At 51.8% G+C, this 23685-nt stretch overlaps 1 protein-coding gene across 3 annotated transcripts in view; it reads right to left on the bottom strand.

The window, feature by feature from the left end:
• zbtb40 (zinc finger and BTB domain containing 40) overlaps nucleotides 1–23685 on the bottom strand; it is a 98228-nt gene that overhangs the window by 25494 nt on the left and 49049 nt on the right. For all 3 annotated transcript variants that reach the window (XM_085966782.1, XM_085966783.1, XM_085966784.1), the window contains exons 10-13: nucleotides 13836–14007; nucleotides 11882–12304; nucleotides 5623–5829; nucleotides 2466–2630 (exon numbers count right to left, since the gene is read on the bottom strand). In XM_085966782.1, the coding sequence (XP_085822908.1) occupies nucleotides 2466–2630; nucleotides 5623–5829; nucleotides 11882–12304; nucleotides 13836–14007 (967 nt within the window). The remainder of the gene's footprint in view (nucleotides 1–2465; nucleotides 2631–5622; nucleotides 5830–11881; nucleotides 12305–13835; nucleotides 14008–23685) is intronic.

Genomic DNA, 23685 nt, shown 5'->3' with positions numbered 1-23685 from the left:
GACGGGGGCGGGTTGCATAGATCGGGGGTGGGGGGGGGGGGGGGGGAAGCTTCTGATGGGAAATTCAGAAGTCCGTATTGTCCTGCATTCTGTCAAGTTTCGACTCAACAGTGTGCGTCTTCTTTTCTTTGACAGGATCCCCACCCGGAAGTCAATCTGATTGACAGGCTTGGCTTCCAGTTGGGCCGGGAGCACTCCGGAGCAGGCCGCAGGAGTAGGTACGGAGCCTGCAGCTGCTAGTGGGAGGGTCCGATCCCCGGCCCCAGGGGGTCTGACCCCTACTCCGGGGGGCTCCAATCCCAGCAGATGGAGGTAGGTTTTAAGGAGCATCTTAAAGAAGGAAAGAGAGGGAATTCCAGAGCTTAGAGCCTCGGCAGCTGAAGGCACGGCCACCAATGATGGAACAATTACTCAAAGCCAGAATTCGCGGAGCGCAGATATCTCAGGGGGCTGTGGGGCTGAAGGAGATTAGAGCTAGGGAGGGGCGAGGTCATGGAGGGATTTGAAAACAAGGATGAGAATTTAAAAATCGAGGCGTTGCCAGACTGGGAGCCAATGTAGGTCAGCGAGCACATCGGTGATGGGTGAATGGAACTTGGTGAGAGTTAGGATACGGGCAGCAGAGTTTTGGATGACCTCAAGTCTGATCAGCTGGCACATCTTTTAGATTGATAAAGTACACTCTAGTCGGCAAAATCATCTGAAAACACAGCGTCAGGTTTCCACATGTACGCTGAACACACCAGCTCTCTCAACCTCTCCACTGCCTCTGATCCGTCACGCTGCTTGTCCGACATCCAGTATTGGATGAGCAGAAATTTCCTCCAATTAAATAGTGGGTAGACTGAAGCCACCGTCTTCAGCACCCAGTAACCAACTCCATCCCTCTCCCTGGCCACTGTCCCGAGGCTGAACCAGACCATTCGCAACCTTGACATTCGATTTGACCCTGAGCTGAGCATCCAACTTCACATCCTCGCCATCACTAAGACCGCCTATCTCCACTTCCGTAACATCGCCAGACTCCACCCTGCCTCAGCTCACCTGCTCCTGAAACCATCATCCATGCCTTTGTTACTTCTATGTTAGCTCTACACTCGACTATTCTAATGCTGTCCTGGCCGGCCTCCCACCTTGCACCGTGTGTAAACTTGAGCTCATCCAAAGCTCTGCTGCCCGTGTCCTAACTCGCACCGAGTCCCGGTCACCCATCACCCCCTGTGCTCACTGCCCCGTGTCCTAACTCGCACCGAGTCCCGTTCACCCATCACCCCCTGTGCTCACTGCCCCGTGTCCTAACTCGCACCGAGTCCCGGTCACCCATCACCCCTGCGCTCGCTGACCTACATTGGCTCCCGGTCCAGCAATGCCTCGATTTTAAAATTCACATCCTTGTTTTCAAATCCCTCCGTGGCCTCACCCCTCCCTATCTCTGTAATCTCCTCTAGCCCCACAACCCCCCCCCCCCCTCCTCGAGATATCTGCGCTCCTCTAATTCTGGCTTTGTGAGCATCCCTGGTTTTAATCACTCCACCAATGGTGGCCGTGCCTTCAGCTGCTGAGGCCCTAAGCTCTGGAATTACCTCCCCACTTCTCTCCTCTTTAAGGCGCTCCTTAAAACCTACATATTTGACTATATAGCACCGTGGGATGTTATAATGACAGCAAAACCCTCAGTTATCTGAATGCCCACACTCAGCAGTGAAACAAATATTATATTCCTCCAAACAGGTACTAGAAAGGCCAGGAATATTGGGATGCTGCAAACCAACTAGGCTGTGTCCACTGGGGCAGATGTAGAGAAAGTGTGAGAGTTAAGAGAGCTACAGACAGAAATAAATAAAAGTGTACAAGAGCCATACAGAGAGAGAAAAAACAAAAGCAGAGAGCCACTCAAAAAGCAGAGCTCGGAAGACGCAGAGAAACAATGCCTGGAAGTGCAACCCTTTTATTTCGCCCGTGAGCAAAGCCATAAACAGAGTTTCATGGTGTAACATTCCTGTCTTTATAAGTTATCCACTGACAGACTGTGAGCATCACCATGGCAGTTCCATAGTAATTTATGATCAGTGTGAACTGCAGACAGATCCCTGCAGAGCTGCACTACTCAATGTCTCCAGATAGATTTCCCCATTTAGCACCAGCTTCTGGCGTCTTTCACTTTTCGGCTATTAATTCCATGTGCATTCATCTTCTTCAAAGGTTAATAACAAATTTTATCAAATGCCACCAGAAAATCCAATTCGATTATACATCACTGGATGCACCTCTTCAACCAATTCTGTTACTTCCTGATAGATTCCACACAATATGAATAGCACTAAGGGCATTCCGATTTATCGTGGCATTGCTTAAAGTGGCACATGAAAAACAAAGCAGTGAGGCAATGGGCAGCAGCCTTCAAACAGACAGTGTTAGTGCAGAGCACCTCAAGAGGATTCGGTCCTTGTTGCATTGATACTTACTGTGAAAGGAGCGCAGGTGCATGGAGAGCCCATTGGCCTGGCTGAATCCTTTGCCACATTCCCGGCAGACATACGGCTTGTCCCCGGTATGTGTCCGTACATGGCGGGTCAACTCAATTGACTGGGCAAACACTGCGTCACAGTACTGACATCCGTACATTTTCCCTATAGAATTGTAAAAGGTTCAAGAGATTAAAGGAGCTCAGAAAGCCATGAAACAGACTCCAGAACACAATGGTTCCTGGCAAGTTACAAAATTGTCTGTTCCAAACTGAGGCCAAAAAAACAAACCAAACCCACGAAACCTAAATGTACCCGCTTTGCTCAGGAAAGCTGCTTTTTAAAAAAAAAAGGTGAATTACGTCCAATCCTACCAACCCAAACAGAGGAACAAAAGTAGGCCATTTAGCCCCTTGAACCTGTTCCACCATTCAATTAGATCATGGCTAATCTGTATCTTAACTCCATCTACCCGCCTTGGTTCTGTATGTCTTAATACCCTTGCCTAACAAAAATCTAACAATTTTCAATTGACCTAGCCTCAACAGCTTTTTGGGGGGAGTTCCAGAATTCCACTACCCTTTGAGTGAAGAAGTGCTTCCTGACATCACCCTGAATAGCCTGGCTCTAATTTGAAGGTTCTGCTCCCTTGTTCTGGACTCCTCCCACCAGAGGAAACAGTTTCTCTCTCTCCACCCGATCAAATCCTTTAATCATCTTAAACACCTCAAGTAGATCACCCCTTAATCTTCTACATTCGAGGGAACACAAGCCCAGTCTGTGCAACCTGTCCTCGTAATTTAACCCTTTTAGCCCCCGGTATCATTCTGGTGAATCTGCGCTGCTCCCCCGCCAAGGCCAATATCTCCTTCCTGTGGGGCGGGGCCCAGAACTGAACGCAGCTCCAGATGGGGTCTAACCAGGGCTCTGTACAACTGTAACGCAACTTCCACCCTTTAGTATTCCAGCCCGCTTGAGATAAAGGTCAACACTCGTCCACTAGTTTTAGTGAGTTCTGTACTCGGCCCCCTAAATCTCTCGGCTCCTTCACAGTTCCCAGCTTTTCACCAGTTAGAGAACACTCTGATCGATCTTTCTTAGATCCAGAGTGGATGACCTCACACTTCCCCACATTGAACTCCATCTGCCACAGGTTTACCCACTCACTGAATCGATCAATGTCCCTTTGCAACTTCCTGCTCCCATCCACACCACTTACTGTGCCAGCTAACAGCATCATCAGCAAACTTGGATATATGGCTCTCTATTCCTTCATACAAGTCATATATAATTATAGTAAAAAGCTGAGGCCCCAGTTCAGATCCCTGGGGACACCACTAGTTACATCCTGCCAAATGGAGTACATACCCATTATCCCTACTCTCTGTCTCCTACCTCCTAACCAATTCCCTATCCAAGCCAATAAGTTGCCTCCAATTCCATGCACTCTTAGTTTTGTTAGCAGTCTCTTATATGGAACCTTGTCGAATGTCTTGTGGAAGTCCATATAAATAACATGTATAGACAGTCCCTTATCTTCCACGTTAGTTACTTAGTCAAAAAATTCAACTAGGTTCGTTCGACATGACTTGTAACAAATCCATGCTGGCTCTCTCTGATCAGCTCGTACTTGTCCAAATGTTCAGCCCTAATAACAGACTCTAGTAACCGCCCCACAACAGACGTTAGACCAATAGGTCTATAATTTCATAGTTTATCTCTCCTACCAATCTTAAATAATCGAGTGACATTGGCAATTTTCCAATCCAAAGGGACAATTCCTGAATCGAGTGTGTTTTGGAAGGTTATGAAGAACGCAACATCAATTTCCTCGCCTACTTCTTTTAACACCCTGGGGGGGGAAATGCATCAGCTCCTGGAAATCTGTCCATCCTTAATCGCAGTAGTTTCTCCACCACCATTTTTTTGTTATACTGAATCTAGTTCCTCCCTTTGATTTATTTTTAGTTTTTATTGTATCTCTGGGACTTTATCCTCATCTGCTACTGTGAAGACCAATACAAAGTAGCTATTTAGTAAGTTTGCCAATTCCTGATTTCCAATTACAGTACCAGCTGCATCCGTCTTTAAGGGGCCCACATTATAGCCACTCTCTTTCTCCTAATATATTTGTGAAAACCTTTAGTATGGTCCTTGATATCCCTCTCAAGCTTTTTCGCGTATTCCTTTTTTCAGCTCTTACCACTTTCTTTGTATCCCTTTGCCGTTCTTTATATCTCTCCCAGTCCGCGGGATCTCTACTGTGCTTTGTCTTAGTATAAACCCTTTATTTTAGTTTTGTACTACCTCTCACTTCTCTTGTGTAATTGAACAACCTTGGTTAACAAGTAGAGCTCTTGCCTTTTAGGACTATGTCCAGATCTTGTATTCTGCCAAATGCTTTTAGGAACACCTCCCACTGTTAAGAACATAAGAAATAGGAGCAGGAGTCGGCCATACGGCCCCTCGAGCCTGCTCCGCCATTCAATAAGATCATGGCTGATCATCGACCTCAACTCCACTTTCCCGCCCGATCTCCATATCTCTTGATTCCCCTAGAGTCCAACAATCTATCTCAGCCTTGAATATAGTCAACGACTCAGCATTCACAGCCCTCTGGGGCAGAGAATTCAAAAGATTTACAACCCTCTGAGTGAAGAAATTCCTCCTCATCTTAGTCTTAAATGGCCGACCCCTTATCCTGAGACTGTACCCCCAAGTTCTAGACACTCCAGCCAAGGGAAACAACCTCTCAGCATCTACCCTGTCAATCCCCCTCAGAATCTTCTATGTTTCAATGAGATCACCTCTCATTCTTCTAAACTCCAGAGAGTATAGGCCCACTCTACTCAATCTCTCATCATAGGACAGCCCTCTCATCCCATACTTTTATCCATTAATAGTTCTGCCCAGTCTATTGTGGTCGCTTCCTGCCTCATCCACTCAGAAACCAGTCAAGACTCTGAGCGTTGATCCAGAGTGACACTCTATGATTTTCCACGACTCCTTGTGGGAGGCTCTTGGTTCTCACTCAGTACTGCTGAAAAACAGTGGAGTGGAGACCCAGAGTAGAGAATCACAGGCACAACTTCCAAATAAACTATTGTACCACTAAAAAAATAACGTCTTTATGTTAAGGTGATATCACAGCTCATACCTTCGGAATGCTTTTTCTTCATGTGATAGGCCAGGGCAGCAGCCTGCATGAACGTCATATCACAATGTTTGCAGAAGAATGGTTTCTCTCCCGTGTGGAGCCTCATGTGATTCTTTAGGGTGGAATTTGCTGCAAATTTTGCCCCACATTCATTACAAGAGAAAGGTTTCTCATCAAAGTGATCGGAGCGTTTATGATACTGCATTCCTGCAAAGAGAGATGGACTGTATTAAAACAAAGGTATAAATATTGAACACAACACAGAGCAGGCTAGGGACAATCTCATTGTTTGCGTATCAGGGGAGGGTGCACAGGGTTATTAGACAATGTAAAGTGGCTTTAGAACTGCCAGTGGACGGTTCTTCTGCAGGGCACAGTAGCCTAGTGGTTATGGTACTGGACAAACATTCAAGAGGTTATGAGTTCAAATCCCACCACGGCAAGCTGTGAAATTGAATTTTAAAAATCTGGTGAATTCTGGGCTGGCACTATGACCATGAAAGCTGCCAGATTATCGTAAAAGTCCATCAGGGAAGGGAACCTGCCGCCCCTACCTGGTCCGTGACTGCAGTTCTAAACATTGACTGTTATTGCTCTCGGGACAAATAGGGATGGGCAATAAATAGTGTCGTCTACATCGTAAGAACAAATAAAGTTTAATACCATGGGCTATTTGGGGATTACCATATAGTATTACATTATTCTCATGGGGCATTTACTTGTTTTATCCCCACACTTTTCCCCCTCACCTTGCCAATAGATTACATTTTTCTTCAGTAAATATTTTAATAACTGCAGCAGCCTATCAATTTCAACCCTGCATTCCTTGACTTCTCTGTATCCCAACCCATCGCTCAACTTCTCCTAGGTCAAAAAGGGCAGTTGGTAGTATTGTTAGAGAGTGGAATAATGATTAATTCAGGAGATCATTTGTGCAAGAATTAGTGCTGCAGGGAAACTGGCTGCGACATTTGCCTCCATAATAATAGTGACTACATTTCAAAGGTAATCCAATGGCTGTGAACAATTTGTAGACATCCTGGGACTGGATGGCGCTATATTAATGCAGGTTATTTCTTTATGAACCAGTTTCACAAGCAGATAGGAACAGTATTTATGCATAGTTCTTAAAACCTGTTCTAGGCAAAAGTGGGTGAAACGTGAGGAAGGATTAAAGCAAGGTACTTGGGGAGCATTCCCAGGAACCGCCAACTCGCCTGGGAACTGCCCTTCCGAGGTTGGTGAGCAGGAGTCTGTTTGAGGCAGTGATAACATTGGCATTCAAGAGTCCAATTGTGGTTTTGATCCATAAGGATGACTCCCAGTGAGCCCAAAGAACCGTGCTGATATCTGTACCTTTTAAGGTGGGTTTTGTGGAACGTATTTCAGATGCTTTGATGGCCTGCAGAGTAATAAGAAGCTGGAGTTCATTCCAGTGAGAAATGCACGAGAAGGAAACAGCAGAGGGAGGGGGCAGTAGGAGATAAAGGGAATAACAGGAGAGACAAATAGAGAGAAGGAGAAAGAGGAAGGGAGAGCCAACGGTGAAGGCAAGTGAAGGGGAATAAGAAAACGAGGGCAAGAGAGCAACAGTAAAACAAAGGATAGAGGGAAGGAACAAGGGAGTGGCAGGGAAATACGAGTGAGGAAGGAGGGGCGGGGGGAACGGGCGAGGGGCGGGGGGCGAGGGCCGAGGGGCGGGGAGGGCGAGGGACGGGGGGGGCGCGAGGGACGGGGGGGGCGCGAGGGACGGGGGGGGCGCGAGGACGGGGGGGGCGCGAGGGACGGGGGGGGCGCGAGGGACGGGGGGGGGCGAGGGACGGGGGGGGGCGAGGGACGGGGGGGGCGAGGGACGGGGGGGGGGCGAGGGGGGGCGAGGGACGGGGGGGGCGAGGGACGGGGGGGGGGCGAGGGACGGGGGGGGGGCGAGGGACGGGGGGGGGGCGAGGGACGGGGGGGGGCGAGGGACGGGGGGGGGCGAGGGACGGGGGGGGGCGAGGGACGGGGGGGGCGAGGGACGGGGGGGGGCGAGGGACGGGGGGGGGCGAGGGACGGGGGGGGGCGAGGGACGGGGGGGGCGAGGGACGGGGGGGGCGAGGGACGGGGGGGGCGAGGGACGGGGGGGGCGAGGGACGGGGGGGGCGAGGGACGGGGGGGGCGAGGGACGGGGGGGGCGAGGGACGGGGGGGGCGAGGGACGGGGGGGGGCGAGGGACGGGGGGGGGCGAGGGACGGGGGGGGCGAGGGACGGGGGGGGCGAGGGACGGGGGGGGCGAGGGACGGGGGGGGCGAGGGACGGGGGGGGCGAGGGACGGGGGGGGCGAGGACGGGGGGGCGAGGGACGGGGGGGGCGAGGGACGGGGGGGGCGAGGGACGGGGGGGGCGAGGGACGGGGGGGGCGAGGGACGGGGGGGGGCGAGGGACGGGGGGGGCGAGGGACGGGGGGGGGCGAGGGACGGGGGGGGCGAGGGACGGGGGGGGCGAGGACGGGGGGGGCGAGGGACGGGGGGGGGCGAGGGACGGGGGGGCGAGGGACGGGGGGGGCGAGGGACGGGGGGGGCGAGGACGGGGGGGGGGCGAGGGACGGGGGGGGCGAGGGACGGGGGGGGCGAGGGACGGGGGGGCGAGGGACGGGGGGGCGGGGGCGAGGGACGGGGGGGGCGAGGGACGGGGGGGCGAGGGACGGGGGGGGCGAGGGACGGGGGGGGCGAGGGACGGGGGGGGCGAGGGACGGGGGGGGCGAGGGACGGGGGGGGCGAGGGACGGGGGGGGCGAGGGACGGGGGGGGCGAGGGACGGGGGGGGCGAGGGACGGGGGGGGCGAGGGACGGGGGGGGCGAGGGACGGGGGGGGCGAGGGACGGGGGGGGCGAGGGACGGGGGGGGGCGAGGGACGGGGGGGGCGAGGGACGGGGGGGGCGAGGGACGGGGGGGGGCGAGGGACGGGGGGGGGCGAGGGACGGGGGGGCGAGGCGAGGGACGGGGGGGGCGAGGGACGGGGGGGGCGAGGGACGGGGGGGCGAGGGACGGGGGGGCGAGGGACGGGGGGGGGCGAGGGACGGGGGGGGGCGAGGGACGGGGGGGGCGAGGGACGGGGGGGGCGAGGGACGGGGGGGGCGAGGGACGGGGGGGGCGAGGGACGGGGGGGGCGAGGGACGGGGGGGGCGAGGGACGGGGGGGGCGAGGGACGGGGGGGGCGAGGGACGGGGGGGGCGAGGGACGGGGGGGGCGAGGGACGGGGGGGGGCGAGGGACGGGGGGGGCGAGGGACGGGGGGGGGCGAGGGACGGGGGGGCGAGGGACGGGGGGGGCGAGGGACGGGGGGGGGCGAGGGACGGGGGGGGCGAGGGACGGGGGGGGCGAGGGACGGGGGGGGCGAGGGACGGGGGGGGCGAGGGACGGGGGGGCGAGGGACGGGGGGGGCGAGGGACGGGGGGGGCGAGGGACGGGGGGGGCGAGGGACGGGGGGGCGAGGGACGGGGGGGCGAGGGACGGGGGGGCGAGGGACGGGGGGGCGAGGGACGGGGGGGCGAGGGACGGGGGGGCGAGGGACGGGGGGGCGAGGGACGGGGGGGCGAGGGACGGGGGGGCGAGGGACGGGGGGGGCGAGGGACGGAGGGGGGCGAGGGACGGGGGGGCGAGGGACGGGGGGGGCGAGGGACGGGGGGGCGAGGGACGGGGGGGGCGAGGGACGGGGGGGGGCGAGGGACGGGGGGCGAGGGACGGGGGGGCGAGGGACGGGGGGGGCGAGGGACGGGGGGGGCGAGGGACGGGGAGAGGGCGGGGCGAGGGACGGGGGCGAGGGACGGGGAGAGGGGGCGAGGGACGGGGAGAGGGGGCGAGGGACGGGGAGAGGGGGCGAGGGACGGGGAGAGGGGGCGAGGGACGGGGAGAGGGGGCGAGGGACGGGGAGAGGGGGCGAGGGACGGGGAGAGGGGGCGAGGGACGGGGCGAGGGAGAGGGACGGGGAGAGGGGGCGAGGGACGGGGAGAGGGGGCGAGGGACGGGGAGAGGGGCGAGGACGAGGGGCGAGGACGGGAGAGGGGGCGAGGGACGGGGAGAGGGGGCGAGGGACGGGGAGAGGGGGCGAGGGACGGGGAGAGGGGGCGAGGGACGGGGCGAGGGACGGGGGCGAGGGACGGGGCGAGGGGCGAGGGACGGGAGGGGGCGAGGGACGGGAGGGGCGAGGGACGGGGCGAGGGGGCGAGGGACGGGGAGAGGGGGCGAGGGACGGGGCGAGGGGGCGAGGGACGGGGAGAGGGGGCGAGGGACGGGGAGAGGGGGCGAGGGACGGGGAGAGGGGGCGAGGGACGGGGAGAGGGGGCGAGGGACGGGGAGAGGGGGCGAGGGACGGGGAGAGGGGGCGAGGGACGGGGAGAGGGGGCGAGGGACGGGGAGAGGGGGCGAGGGACGGGGAGAGGGGGCGAGGGACGGGAGAGGGGGCGAGGGACGGGGAGAGGGGGCGAGGGACGGGGAGAGGGGGCGAGGGACGGGGAGAGGGGGCGAGGGACGGGGAGAGGGGGCGAGGGACGGGGAGAGGGGGCGAGGGACGGGGAGAGGGGGCGAGGGACGGGGAGAGGGGGCGAGGGACGGGGAGAGGGGGCGAGGGACGGGGAGAGGGGGCGAGGGACGGGGAGAGGGGGCGAGGGACGGGGAGAGGGGGCGAGGGACGGGGAGAGGGGGCGAGGACGGGGAGAGGGGGCGAGGGACGGGGAGAGGGGGCGAGGGACGGGGAGAGGGGGCGAGGGACGGGGAGAGGGGGCGAGGGACGGGGAGAGGGGGCGAGGGACGGGGAGAGGGGGCGAGGGACGGGGAGAGGGGGCGAGGGACGGGGAGAGGGGGCGAGGGACGGGGAGAGGGGGCGAGGGACGGGGAGAGGGGGCGAGGGACGGGAGAGGGGGCGAGGGACGGGGAGAGGGGGCGAGGGACGGGGAGAGGGGGCGAGGGACGGGGAGAGGGGGCGAGGGACGGGGAGAGGGGGCGAGGGACGGGGAGAGGGGGCGAGGGACGGGGAGAGGGGGCGAGGGACGGGGAGAGGGGGCGAGGGACGGGGAGAGGGGGCGAGGGACGGGGAGAGGGGGGACGGGGAGAGGGGGCGAGGGACGGGGAGAGGGGGCGAGGGACGGGGAGAGGGGGCGAGGGACGGGGAGAGGGGGCGAGGGACGGGGAGAGGGGGCGAGGGACGGGGAGAGGGGGCGAGGGACGGGGAGAGGGGGCGAGGGACGGGGAGAGGGGGCGAGGGACGGGGAGAGGGGGCGAGGGACGGGGAGAGGGGGCGAGGGACGGGGAGAGGGGGCGAGGGACGGGGAGAGGGGGCGAGGGACGGGGAGAGGGGGCGAGGGACGGGGAGAGGGGGCGAGGGACGGGGAGAGGGGGGCGAGGGACGGGGAGAGGCAGGGAAATATGAGTGAGGAAGGAGGGGCGGGGGGGGCCGGGGAGAGGGGGCGAGGGACGGGGAGAGGGGGCGAGGGACGGGGAGAGGGGGCGAGGGACGGGGAAGGGGAGCGAGGTGTAGTGGAATGTGAAGCAGGGGCGTGAGATGTCAGTGAATACAGTCCAGACTTCAAGCAACAAAGCATGTCAAAAGTTGTATTGATAAGCCAGGTTTCAAAGTCTCTTGCATGGTATGCTTTTACTAGTTGTATCAGTGAACATAGATATTTATACCATGGGGGTATTTTTGAAGTTTGCTTAGCCAGCGGGAGCCTTGCCAGTCAGCAGTGCCCACGGAACAATCACGGGCAGCATGCCCACCATTTTCCGATGCAACAGACAAGGCCCCCCGCCCCTGAATGTGAACAGTGTGACACTGCTTGTGCAGATCCTCTCTCAGGCTAGTGGGCTTTGGGGTATTTGGCCTGCAGCTGCCAGCTCAGTTTCAATATCTTTTTCAATATCATTGCTATGTTTGCTTGGTTCCAGTGCCAACAGCCAGTCTCCCACATGCCTCCTCCCCAAGTCTCTTTCAGCACCCTAGAATATATATTATCTGGCCAGGTGACTTGTTAGCTCTATGTTCTCCTAACTTAATAAATACCACTGTCACACTGACTTCAAAATCCTAAGATTTTGGGTATACTGCAGACATTGGATGGCGTGTGGCATCCTCACCAGTGAATGCCTCTAGAAAATATTCATTCAACATTCTGACTAATTTATCTTCTTCCGTTCCACTGGCACTTTCATCTGCCAGGAGCTGGAGCATTCTCTCTCACCGGTGTGTTACCGCTGACTGAACGAACTGTATAAAGCTGCTTTCTCACCTGATTGGTGAGCAAAGGATTTCCCGCAGATGTCGCAAGTCACGGGCAACCGCCTCTTCTTTCCCTTTGGTGCATCGTGTGCTTCTACTCTGTGCGTCTCTAAATCCTTCTGGGAGGTCCTGGTCTCTCCACATTCCTCGCAGCTAGCGGCTTTAGGCTGGCCGATACTGCGGCAGCGGGTGAGGTGCAGCTCAAGGCGACATTTAAACGTGAAAGTCTTGTTACATGCGTTGCAGACAAAGGTTTGCTTGGCTCCGGATTTGCGCTTCACTTTCTTCTGGTCGGTCGTTGGGTCGCTGCCGCCTTCTTTGACATGGCCAGCGCCCTCTGGGTGCTCTGCATCTTCTTCACTTCTCTCCTCCTGATCCATCTGGTCTTCCTTCTGATCCTCTTCCAAGTCACTCACTGCTTCTTTCATTAGGCCTGAAAAATGTTGAAAAGAATTCGATTTACAGGCTTCAGAACTTACATTTGCAATAAAAATTCTATAAATTGCTAATCGTGAATATTGCAAAGCAGATTTATAAAAATATCTATTTTCCCACTTCATCTGAAAAAGCTGCAACATGAGATTACTGCCTACAGTCTGTATAAGGGCAATACATAAACTTTACAAAGATCTACAAGCTTCAACTTCCAGGTACAGCTTTGCTAAATATTTATTTTTAATGAAAAGCTCTTGCAGGTTAGGGGACTAGGAGCAGAGTTTAACAGATCACAGTCCTTTCACCTCTGGGGTCTGGGATTAGGTCCGCTCCACCCTAATGAAATGAAGCGCTTCCCCTCTACTGGATGAAAAGAATTTAGACCGTCTCACCCCAGTTCTGAGTGGGTGCCAGTTCACTGCACAAAACGACTCAGAATTTGGCACTAAACTTGAGGTTGGTACAGGAATTGGAAAAAGCCAGACTGCTGTAGCAGGCAGTGGGGGCTGAAGTACATTTCTCAGACAGCAGAGGGTGCTTTACTCTGCATCCTGAGAAGCTGTGTTAACCAGAGTGCCAAGGTGTTCTATCCTACAGCACGTAGATCCCACTCACCGACAACCACGGAAGTTTATCCATTATATCAGAGAATAAACTTACACACATCAATTTTGCACCACATCCTAAAATTACATTGGAACCGTGTATTTTTCTTTATTTGAAAGCTATGATTGCTGGGCAGTTTTCCATAAATTTTCAGCTTGCTATCATTTCACAAAGCACTTAGCAGGTGGGTGCATTGTGAACCAGTACTTTCCTCCTGGGAACTGGGTTTGAAATCAACAAAAGAATGTGATGATCCCATGTCTCTAACAGAAGTTAGTGCTGAAAGGACATGGGTACAAACTGCAGGCAAGACAGGTTTCCAGCAAGATCAGAGGGGAAGGTCACTTGCACCTTTCTTAATTGTAATTCCTTTAGCCTTGTCAGTTTTTAAAAAAAATTCGGTTCACAAGCTTGGGCATCTCATACTATCACAACTTAGACAGATTCATTGGTTACCCACTGAACAAGATACTGCAAATACGAAGCTGCGTGGATCAGCACCAGCTTTCTCTAAGACTGGTGTTAAACCTTTAGCCAGTTCACTACATGGATTGGCTCAGGCCAAGCGTTAGAAGGTTTGTTGCAAACATAGGTCAGGGGTTTCGGAAAAATAAGGAAGCAGTCCTGACCCCCCTCATACAGAAGTAATCACACACAAATACAACATCGAAAGTCAGGACAACTCTCCCAAAGTCAGCATTCCAACTTTGTAAAGGTGCAAATAACTGCTGCATAAAATGGGGTAGGTACACCATCAGAGCAAAACTTGAATTATTCTATGTACCTGTATTGGTGCAAAGCAAGCAAATGCAAAGTCAAAGGACACAAAAGTTAGCGTTCTAACGCCAGAGGACAGAACTTAAAAATGCTACTTGTACCCGTGCCCGTAAACTATATAAGTAAACCCTTCATTGAACGGTTACCTGCATGCTCCATCGCCTTTATTACCAATTCAAGGGACGGATGGACCTCACTGATCATATGCAAGAGTCTACAGAACGTCAGGGCAGGAATGAGTCGCTCTTCTAGAATTTTACCCAGAATGCTTTCTAATGACTGACCAGCAGTGTCCTTGTAACAGCAGCTCTTCAAAATCTGACAGTAGGAAGAAATATAAACCATCCAAATGATACAATAGAATTTATAAAATGAGTTCCTTTAGGGCAATATTAAATGCTACATGTTAGAAATAATCCCAGTCTATGCTGAACAAGTCACATCCCTGAATGATTACCAATCAGGTCAATAATTTTCCCCATAGCGCCTCTGGCTCCCTAAACCAGGAGCTCGAAGTACCCTTTTACAACCAGATTCACAATGAGCCAGCCACAACCGTTACTAGAAACTATAGGTACAGACCTGTTACTGTTCTCCCACTAGACTGTATGTAGGAACTGATATTTATTACATGGCAACACTTTAATGGCATGTTGTGGATACGGTAATCACAGCCTCCATGTCAATACAGTACACACGCCCAGGTTAAACCAGATGATTTTTTTTTTTTTTTTTTTTTGAGTGGGGATACATTATTTTTCTCCCCTTCTGTTTTCTTTGCTGCCCTGCATCATAGTCGAGTGAACGAATGATCTGCATTCTCTCCAACTTTCCCTCCCTGTACACGAGCACCTTCTCTCCACTCATTGTGGCAGATAGATCATGGGCTTGAACCCACATCCCAGTAGTTGATCGTTTGTGGGCGGAAGGACCCCCACGTAAGCTAAAGCACTCGGTACCAATGATGGGGAACAAGCACTCGGTACCTGTGATGGGGCAGGGACACTCATCTAAAGCACTCAGTGGTGGATCAAACTACAGGTAGACTATCCTTTATCCGATAACCTCGGGACCAGCCGTGTTTCGGTTTTCGGAAAATTTTGGAAGGTATTTTATAAGACTGGGAAATTTGTCGGGGGTGGGTCGGCGGGGGCGCGGGTCGGGGTCGGGGGGGGGTCGGCGGGAGTCGGGGGGTCGGCGGGAGTCGGGGGGTCGGCGGGAGTTCGGCGGGAGTCGGGGGGTCGGCGGGAGTCGGGGGGTCGGCGGGAGTCAGCGGGGGGTCGGGGTCGTGCGCCACTCTGGTCATGTCGTGCGCACGACTTACGCTGAACGAAAAAACCTTTGGTTTTTAGAGGGTTTCGGTTTTCGGAAGTTCGGATAAAAGGTAGTCTACCTGTAATAGAAATCAATCAATATTTGTAACATTTAGAATTTTACCAACCAAATACGAATGGGGTGAAATCACGCTGGATGCTGTTACCATATGAACGTGTTACCGCCTCTGTATGAAAAGATTATCTACATTTGGCAGTCTTTGTTTTCCTTCAAAGGCGTAATTCCCAGGTTGGTTGGGAACGTACACTAATTGCCTGCTTTATATGGGCACTGAGCACTTGCATCCAGTTCGCTCTTTGCAAATACCTAGTTGGGACTTAAATTTGGTTTTAACTTTTTTGTTGCTTCTCTCAAACCCATGAGCACTTGTGAAAACTGTACTGCTACTGGGTTCTGATTTTAGCTCATAGAGTGATTATTAGATCACAATTATTAAGTCTGCCATTTGAAGAATGTGGACATGCAGTCCCACCCTAAGCTCTGGCCAAAGGTGGAATCCTAATTCCACAGAGCTGCCTCTTCACAAATCGGAACTTGACAAGCAAATGTATGTCACTGATGATCTTGAGCTCTCGACTCTTAGTCAACCATTCCAGTTCCTTAGGATAATCCAATTAGTTTTCCATGGCCTTTGGCCAAAGACACTGGTTGAGCCAATTACTATATTACCATTTGCTCAGTGGCCTGTGGAATGCATTCTGCATTGTTACTACTGCCTCGATGGAAAGAACCCATTGCTTGATTTGGTGAAGGCTCATCTCAGGCACATCTTGGGCATCTCAAACAAGTTGGCATCAATACTATCTGTTGTGCAGCTACCTGAAGTAACCCACACACTTCTACCAAACACTCCTGCCTAGATGTAGCCAGGGACACTTGCAACTTTGAATTTCCTAGCGTAAAAGTGGGGCTGCCTACCTCCCTGAAAGATCCTCCCCCCGTCTAAAATGAATGAGCTGCTATCCAGCACTGTGTGGAGGATGAGTACGAGTACTGAAAGGGAGAGAGACAAAGAGTAGTTATCTTTGTTAAGAGTCTTTGTCATTCTTCTAAAAGGCATGCTCCACATACTTAAGCACCCCATCTAACTATCCTCACAAGCTTTGCAGGGGTGCTCACATTCTAACCAATGAAAAAAAAAAACTGTATCCTTGGGGACATGCCTACCTCATGTAGAGAACTAGATTGGGCAAAAGTTACATGAGGAACAGCTCTGATGTCGCAGTGCCTAATAGAGGTCTTTAAAATTATGAAAGGTTTTGATAGAGTAGACACAGAGAGAGTGTTTAGATAGTCACCAAGAGATTAAATAGGGAATTCAGAAGAAACTTCTTTACCCAGAGTGGTGAGAAAGTGGAACTCACTACCACAGGGAGTGGTTGAAGCAAATAGTATAGATGCATTTCAGGGGAAGCATATGAGGGAGAAAGGAATAGAGGGTTATGTTGATAGAGTTAGATGTGGAAAGACAGGAGGAAGCTCGAGTGAAGCATAAACACCGGCATGGATTGGTTGGGCCGAATGGCCTGTTTCTGTGCTGTATATCCTGTGTAATCCTATCTTATGTAATCATAAAAACCTCTTCGAGAGAGACTGTCCGTCAGGTGGTCATTTCCCCCACCCTGCGCCCCCTCGCGAGCATGACCAGGGCTGCACACTCCAGCAGTGTGGGCAGGTTGTGGCCTGAAGAAGCTAACTGTCTGCTACTTTAACAAGGCAGTAACCCGTTTAAATAGTGGACAAAGAAATTTCACTCAAATGCATTTGTACCACAATATTGTGCAACATCATTTCATCCACAAGATTGAAATTTTTAATAAATAGATCAAGTATACAAGGGGAAAAGATTTTACATTGCGAGTACTTCTGCAGGGCGTGCCTTTTCATAGAAACATAGAAGATAGGAGCAGGAGTAGGCCATTCGGCCCTTCGAGCCTGCTCCGCCATTCAACGAGATCATGGCTGATCATCCAAACCCTAGCACCCGGTCCCTACACCGACAGCCATCCCACCCAAGCACTATCCCCGTAACCCCGCGTATTTAATCCCCCCTAACACTAAATAAAATAGCGGAGCACTTGACAAATGGGGAAAGGATCGGACAGAGTCAACATGGATTTACAAAGGGTAAATCGTGTTTGACTAATCTGCTGGAATTTTTTGAGGAAGTAACTGGTAAAATAGATGGGGGAGAGCCAGTGGATGTGGTGTACCTTGACTTCCAGAAAGCCTTCGATAAGGTTCCACACAAAAGATTATCATGCAAAATTAAGGCTCATGGGATTGGGGGCAAAGTATTAACGTGGATAGAGAACTGGCTGGCGGATAGAAAACAGAGAGTTGGAATAAACGGCTCGTTTTCGGAGTGGCAGGCAGTGACCAGCGGGGTGCCGCAAGGATCTGTCCTGGGACCCCAGCTGTTCACAATATATATAAATGATCTGGATCAGGGAATTGGATGCAATATTTCCAAATTCGCTGACGACACTAAACTAGGAGGAGGGGTGGGCTCTGATGAGGATGTCAGGAGGCTACAGTGCGATTTGGACAGGTTGGGGGAATGGGCGGATACGTGGCAGATGCACTATAATGTGGATAAATGCGAGGTTATCCACTTTGGGGGTAAAAACAGGAGGGTGGATTATCTAAATGGCAATAGATTGGGAGATGGGGAAGTGCAGAGGGACCTGGGTGTTCTTGTGCACCAGTCACTGAAGGAGAGCATGCAGGTGCAACAGGCGATTAAGAAGGCAAAATGGTATGTTGGCCTTCATATCAAGGGGGTTCGAGTATAGGAATAGGGATACCTTACTACAGCTGTACAAGGTGCTGGTGAGACCGCATCTGGAGTATTGTGTACAGTTTTGGTCGCCCCATCTGCGGAAGGATGTTCTTGCCATGGAAAGAGTGCAGCGGCGATTCACCAGGCTGATACCTGGAATGGCGGGAATGACCTACGAGGAGAGATTGAATAGTTTGGGCTTGTACTCACTGGAGTTTAGAAGATTGAGAGGGGATCTCATCGAAACATATAAAATTATGGCAGGCCTGGACAGGCTGAATTCAGAGAGAATGTTTCCAATGGCAGGGGAGCACAGAACCAGGGGCCACAGTCTAAAAATAGCGGGCAAATCATTTAAAACAGAGATGAGGAAGAATTTCTTCACTCAAAGAGTGGTGAGCCTGTGGAATTCCCTGCCACAGAGGGCTGTGAAGGCTAATTCAATAAATATTTTCAAGAGAGAATTGGATATATTTCTGAAGGCTAAGGGGATTAAGGGTTACGGAGAAAAGGCGGGGACGGGGTACTGAACTGGTAAGATCAGCTATGATCTCAGACGAAGATCAGCCATGATCTCATTGAATGGCGGAGCAGGCTCGAAGGGCCGAATGGCCTACTCCTGTTCCTATCTCTATGTTTTTATGTTTCTAAGGGCCAATTTTTTTATCATGGCCAATCAACCTAACCCCGCACATCTTTGGACTGTGGGAGGAAACTGGAGCACCCGGAGGAAACCCACGCAAACACGGGGAGAATGTGCAAACTCCACACAGACAGTCACCCGAGGCCGGATTTGAACCCGGGTCCCTGGCGCTGTGAGGCAACAGTGCTAACCACTATGCCACCGTGCTGCCCTTTTCTACTTAATACGGCACATTCAGTGGCTATTCAGCATATGCCCACAGATATCACGGTGCACACTTCTATTCTGAAAGGGTTACAAGCAAGTGTGTCCAAACCATTGCCAGATCCACCAATCAGCGGCAGAAGAAGCGTGATAATAATGTAACTGAAACAGGCACCAGCCATAAGAGAACCCTTTGAGCCACTGACAGCATGCAGCAGCGATGGGGCTTTGAAGTTATTTTCAGGGATGGGAGGGATGAGAGATCAAGAGCACTGTGTCCCAAAATCCAGAAGCAGTCTGAATTTCCCTGGGAGTGATTACACTAACCTCGAAGCCTGGGAGAGTCTGCACCGAGAGCCAGGAAGGATGGCACCGATGATCAGAACGCAGGGTGCTGCTGATCTGTGTCAATCGTGTGCTGCACCTCGGAAGCGACACACCACAGGGTGCAGACCTGGTCACTTCAAACCGATATTGGGAGAAATTTATTGTTTCAGTGAGAGTTTCTCTCATTTGTGTAACTCTCTTCACCACAAAAAAGTTGACGTATTTGGGGCTAAATTCTCTATTTTTTTTGTAGTGTAATTTAAATCATGAATAGTGTGAAGTCATAATACAAAAACCACGAATTCAAGCGCACAAGTGGTTTAGAATTAAAACAAAATGCGGAGAGATTTTGAAAACAGCGTGAGGTTTAAAGGCGGTGAATACGTTAACGTCATGTAAAATGTGAAACAAAAGTAGAAAATGCCGGAAACACTCAGCAGCTCAGGCAGCATCTATCGCGAGAACACAAGTCGACATTCCGGGTATAAGGACCCTTCCCTCACAAACTGGAGATATTACAGAGGAACAGCATTTAAAAAGGAACAGAACAAGGGAAAGGGGGCAGTGAGAGGGGAAAAACACACACAACGAGCACCTCATCTCTTTACTGGGCACACTGCAGCCCTCTGGCCTGAACATCGACTTCAACAACTGCAACTATAGCTCCCATTTTCTCTGGCAGTAGATGCTGGCATTTCCGGGACAGGGGAGGGGAAGGGGGCAGGTTGGTGGAAACTGTGTTGGTGGGATGGACTGCACCCTTGATGCCGACCTGCTTTTTCTTCCCCCAGACTCCTGTGCCACTGGGGCTCGCTGTTTTACCAGCTTTTCTACTTATTAGAACCTCTTTTGCTATTTTCACACACTCTGTGCACGGCACCTTTTATTTCTCTCATTATGCCTTCTTTTTTCTCATTACTTCTGCTATTTAACCATCTCCTGTTCTCCACCTTAGCACTTTACATGTCATTCTATTCTTTCCCTGTGTGTGGTCGTTGTGTTCCCTCCCCTCCTTTCTCTTTCCCCTTGCTCATTTTAAAATGCTGTTCATCGGTAATACCTTCCAGCTCTGATAAAGGGTCCAAAATGTCGATGTATGCTCTCTCCACAGGCGCTGCCTGACCTGCCGAGCGTTTCCAGCACCTTCTGTTGTAGTGAGAGAGTTCCAGCGCCTGCGGTATTTTGCTGTTTGTTCATGTGTAGTGTGGGCTGCTATGAAGAGTTGCATCGCTGGTGCCGGAGAGCCCACGATACGCAGCTCGGGATCTGTTAGAGCTTTGCTCCATTTTTGCATTCCACACACAGTGATGTTTGGGATAAGATGAAGAAAAGTAGCACAGTATTTTAAAAATGCAATAAATAGCTTAGAACCATAAAAAGCTTCCAGCAACCTCGCACTATTACACCTATATAAATAATCAATGGCAAAATGACAAGCGAAACTGTATAACTAGGGATTACATTATGCATTTAGAGGTTAAGTTGCATAAATATGGGTTAAATTATATAACTGCCGCTAAATAACCTGGAGTAGCTTGTAGAACATGGGGTTAAATTGTAGAATTAAGGGTTAAATGATATAACTATGGGTTAAATTGTATACGTATGGGTTAGATTATATAACATGGGGTAAGTTGTGTAATTAGGGATTCAATTATAAGGCAATAATTAGACTCAGCAGCAGCCAACTTCCTGGCACCAGGGGTGGCTCTGCTGCACAGAATGGGAGGAAAGAGGGGTAGAGCTATAGTAATAGGGGATTCAATTGTAAGGGGAATAGATAGGCGTTTCTGCGGCCGCAAACGAGGCTCCAGGATGGTGTGTTACCTCCCTGGTGCAAGGGTCAAGGATGTCTCCGAGCGACTCCAGAACATCTTGGAAGGGGAGGGTGAACAGCCAGTTGTCGTGGTGCATATAGGCACCAACGATATAGGTAAAAAGCGAGATGAGGTCCTAAAAGCAGAGTATAGGGAGTTAGGAGATAAATTTAAAAACAGGACCTCAAAGGTAGTAATCTCAGGATTGCTACCAATGCCACGTGCTAGTCAGAGTAGAAATAGAAGGATACTTCAGATGAATACGTGGCTAGAGGAATGGTGCCAGGGGGAGGGATTCAAGTTCCTGGGACATTGGAACCGGTTCTGGGGGAGGTGGGACCAGTTCAAACCGGACGGTTTGCACCTGGGCAGGGCTGGAACCAATGTCCTAGGGGGAGTGTTTGCTAGTGCTGTGGGGGAGGGTTTAAACTAAAATGGCAGGGGGTTGGGAACCTGAGCAGGGAGACAGAGGAAAGGGAAACAAGGATAAAAGCAAAAGATAGGAAGGAGAAAAACAAAAGGGGCAGTCAGAGAAATCAACAGTTTAAATCAAACATGGCCACAGTAAAGAATAATTCTAATGGGTCTAAGAGCGTTAAAAAACAAGCCTGAAGGCTTTGTGTCTTAATGCGAGGAGCATTTGTAATAAGGTGGATGAATTGGCTGCGCAAATAGAAGTAAACAAATACGATTTGGTTGGGATTACGGAAACGTGGCTCAAGGAAGGCCAGGACTGGGAACTCAACATCCAGGGGTATTCGATATTCAGGAAAGATAGGCAAAAAGGAAAGGGAGGTGGGGTAACATTACTGGTTAAAGAAGGGATTAACACAATTGCAATGAAGGATATTAGCTCTGATGAGGTGGAATCTGTATGGGTAGAATTGAGAAATACTAAGGGGAGAAAAACGTTAGTGGGAGTGGTTTATAGACCTCCAAACAGTAAGGTGGAGGTTGGGGATGGCATTAAAAGAGAAATTAAAGAAGCGTGCAATAAGGGCACAGCAGTCATCATGGGTGACTTTAATCTACATATAGATTGGGCCAACCAAATGAGTAACAATACTGTGGAGGAGGAATTCCTGGAGTGTTTACGGGATGGTTTCCTGGACCAATATGTCGAGGAACCAACCAGAGATCAGGCCACCTTAGACTAGGTATTATGTAACGAGAAAGGATTAATTAGCAATCTTGTTGTAAGAGGCCCCTTGGGTCGGAGCGATCATAATATGATCGAAATCTTCATTAAGATGGAGAATGAAGTAGTTGACTCGGAGACTAGGGTCCTCAATTTAAATAAAGGAAACTATGATGGTCTGAGGAGCGAGTTGGGTAGGATTGATTGGGGAATGGCACTCAAAGGGTTGACGGTGGATAGGCAATGGCAAACATTCAAAGACCGAATGGATGAACTACAGAATTTGTTCATCCCAGTTTGGCATAAAAATAAAACAAAAAAGGTGACTCAACCGTGGCTAACAAGGGAAATTAGGGATAGCATAAGGTCCAAGGAGAGGGCATATAAATTGGCCAGAAAAACAATAATCCTGAGGATTGGGAGCAGTTTAGGATTCAACAAAGGAGGACAAAGGGATTAATTAAGAAGGGGAAAATAGAATATGAGAGTAAGCTTGCAGAGAACATAAAAACTGACTGTAAAAGCTTTTATAGATATGTGAAGAGAAAAAGATTGGTGAAGTCAAGCGTAGGTCCCTTGCAGTCAGAATCGGGGGAATTTATAATGGGGAACAAAGAAATGGCAGACCAACTAAATACATGTTTTGGTTCTGTCTTCACAAAGGAGGACACAAATAACCTCCCAGAGATGCCAGGGTACATAGGGTCTGATGAAAGGGTGGAACTGAAAGAAATCAGTATTTGTAGGGAAATGGTGTTAGGAAAATTGATGGGACTGAAGGCCGATAAATCCCCAGGGCCTGATAATCTACATCCCAGGGTACTTAAGGAAGTGGCCCTAGAAATAGTAGATGCATTGCTGGTCATCTTCCAGAACTCGATAGACTCTGGAACAGTACCCATGGATTGGCAGGTAGCTAATGTTACCCCACTATTCAAAAAAGGTGGTAGAGAAAAGGCGGGGAATTATAGACCGGTAAGCTTGACATCGGTAGTGGGGAAAATGCTAGAGTCCATTATAAAAGATGTAATAGCAGAGCACTTGGAAAACAGTGACAGGATCAGACAAAGTCAACATGGATTTACAAAAGGTAAATCATGCTTGACTAATCTACTGGAATTTTTTGAAGATGTAACTGGTAAAATAGATAAGGGAGAACCAGTGGATGTGGTGTATTTGGACTTTCAGAAGGCTTTCGATAAGGTCCCACATAAGAGATTAGCGTGCAAAATTAAGGCACATGGGATTGGGGGCAAGGTATTGACTTGGATAGAGAACTGGTTGGCGGACAGAAAGCAAAGAGTTGGAATAAACGGGTCGTTTTCCGAGTGGCAGGCAGTGACTAGTGGGGTACTGCAAGGATCGGTCCTAGGGCCCCAGCTGTTCACAATATATATTAATGATCTGGACGAGGGAATTGGATGTAATATCTCCAAATTTGCAGACGACACAGCTGGGGGGGAGGGTATGCTGTGAGGAGGATGTCGTGAAACTCCAGCACGATTTGGACAGGTTGGGTGATTGGGCAGAAACATGGCAAATGCACTATAATGTGGATAAATGTGAGGTTATCCACTTTGGTGGCAAAAACAGGAAGGCAGATTATTTGAATGGTAATAGATTGGGAGAAGGGGAAGTGCAAAGAGACCTGGGTGTTCTTGTACACCAGTCGCTGAAGGTAAGCATGCAGGTGCAGCAGGTGGTTAAGGCAGCAAATGGTATGTTGGCTTTCGTAGCAAGAGGGTTCGAG

The sequence above is a fragment of the Somniosus microcephalus genome, chromosome 25, assembly GCF_052327205.1.
Source record: "Somniosus microcephalus isolate GS21.2 chromosome 25, FLI_Smic_1.0, whole genome shotgun sequence".
Lineage (NCBI taxonomy): Eukaryota > Metazoa > Chordata > Chondrichthyes > Squaliformes > Somniosidae > Somniosus > Somniosus microcephalus.
This window is presented reverse-complemented; position numbering and strand designations above follow the sequence as displayed.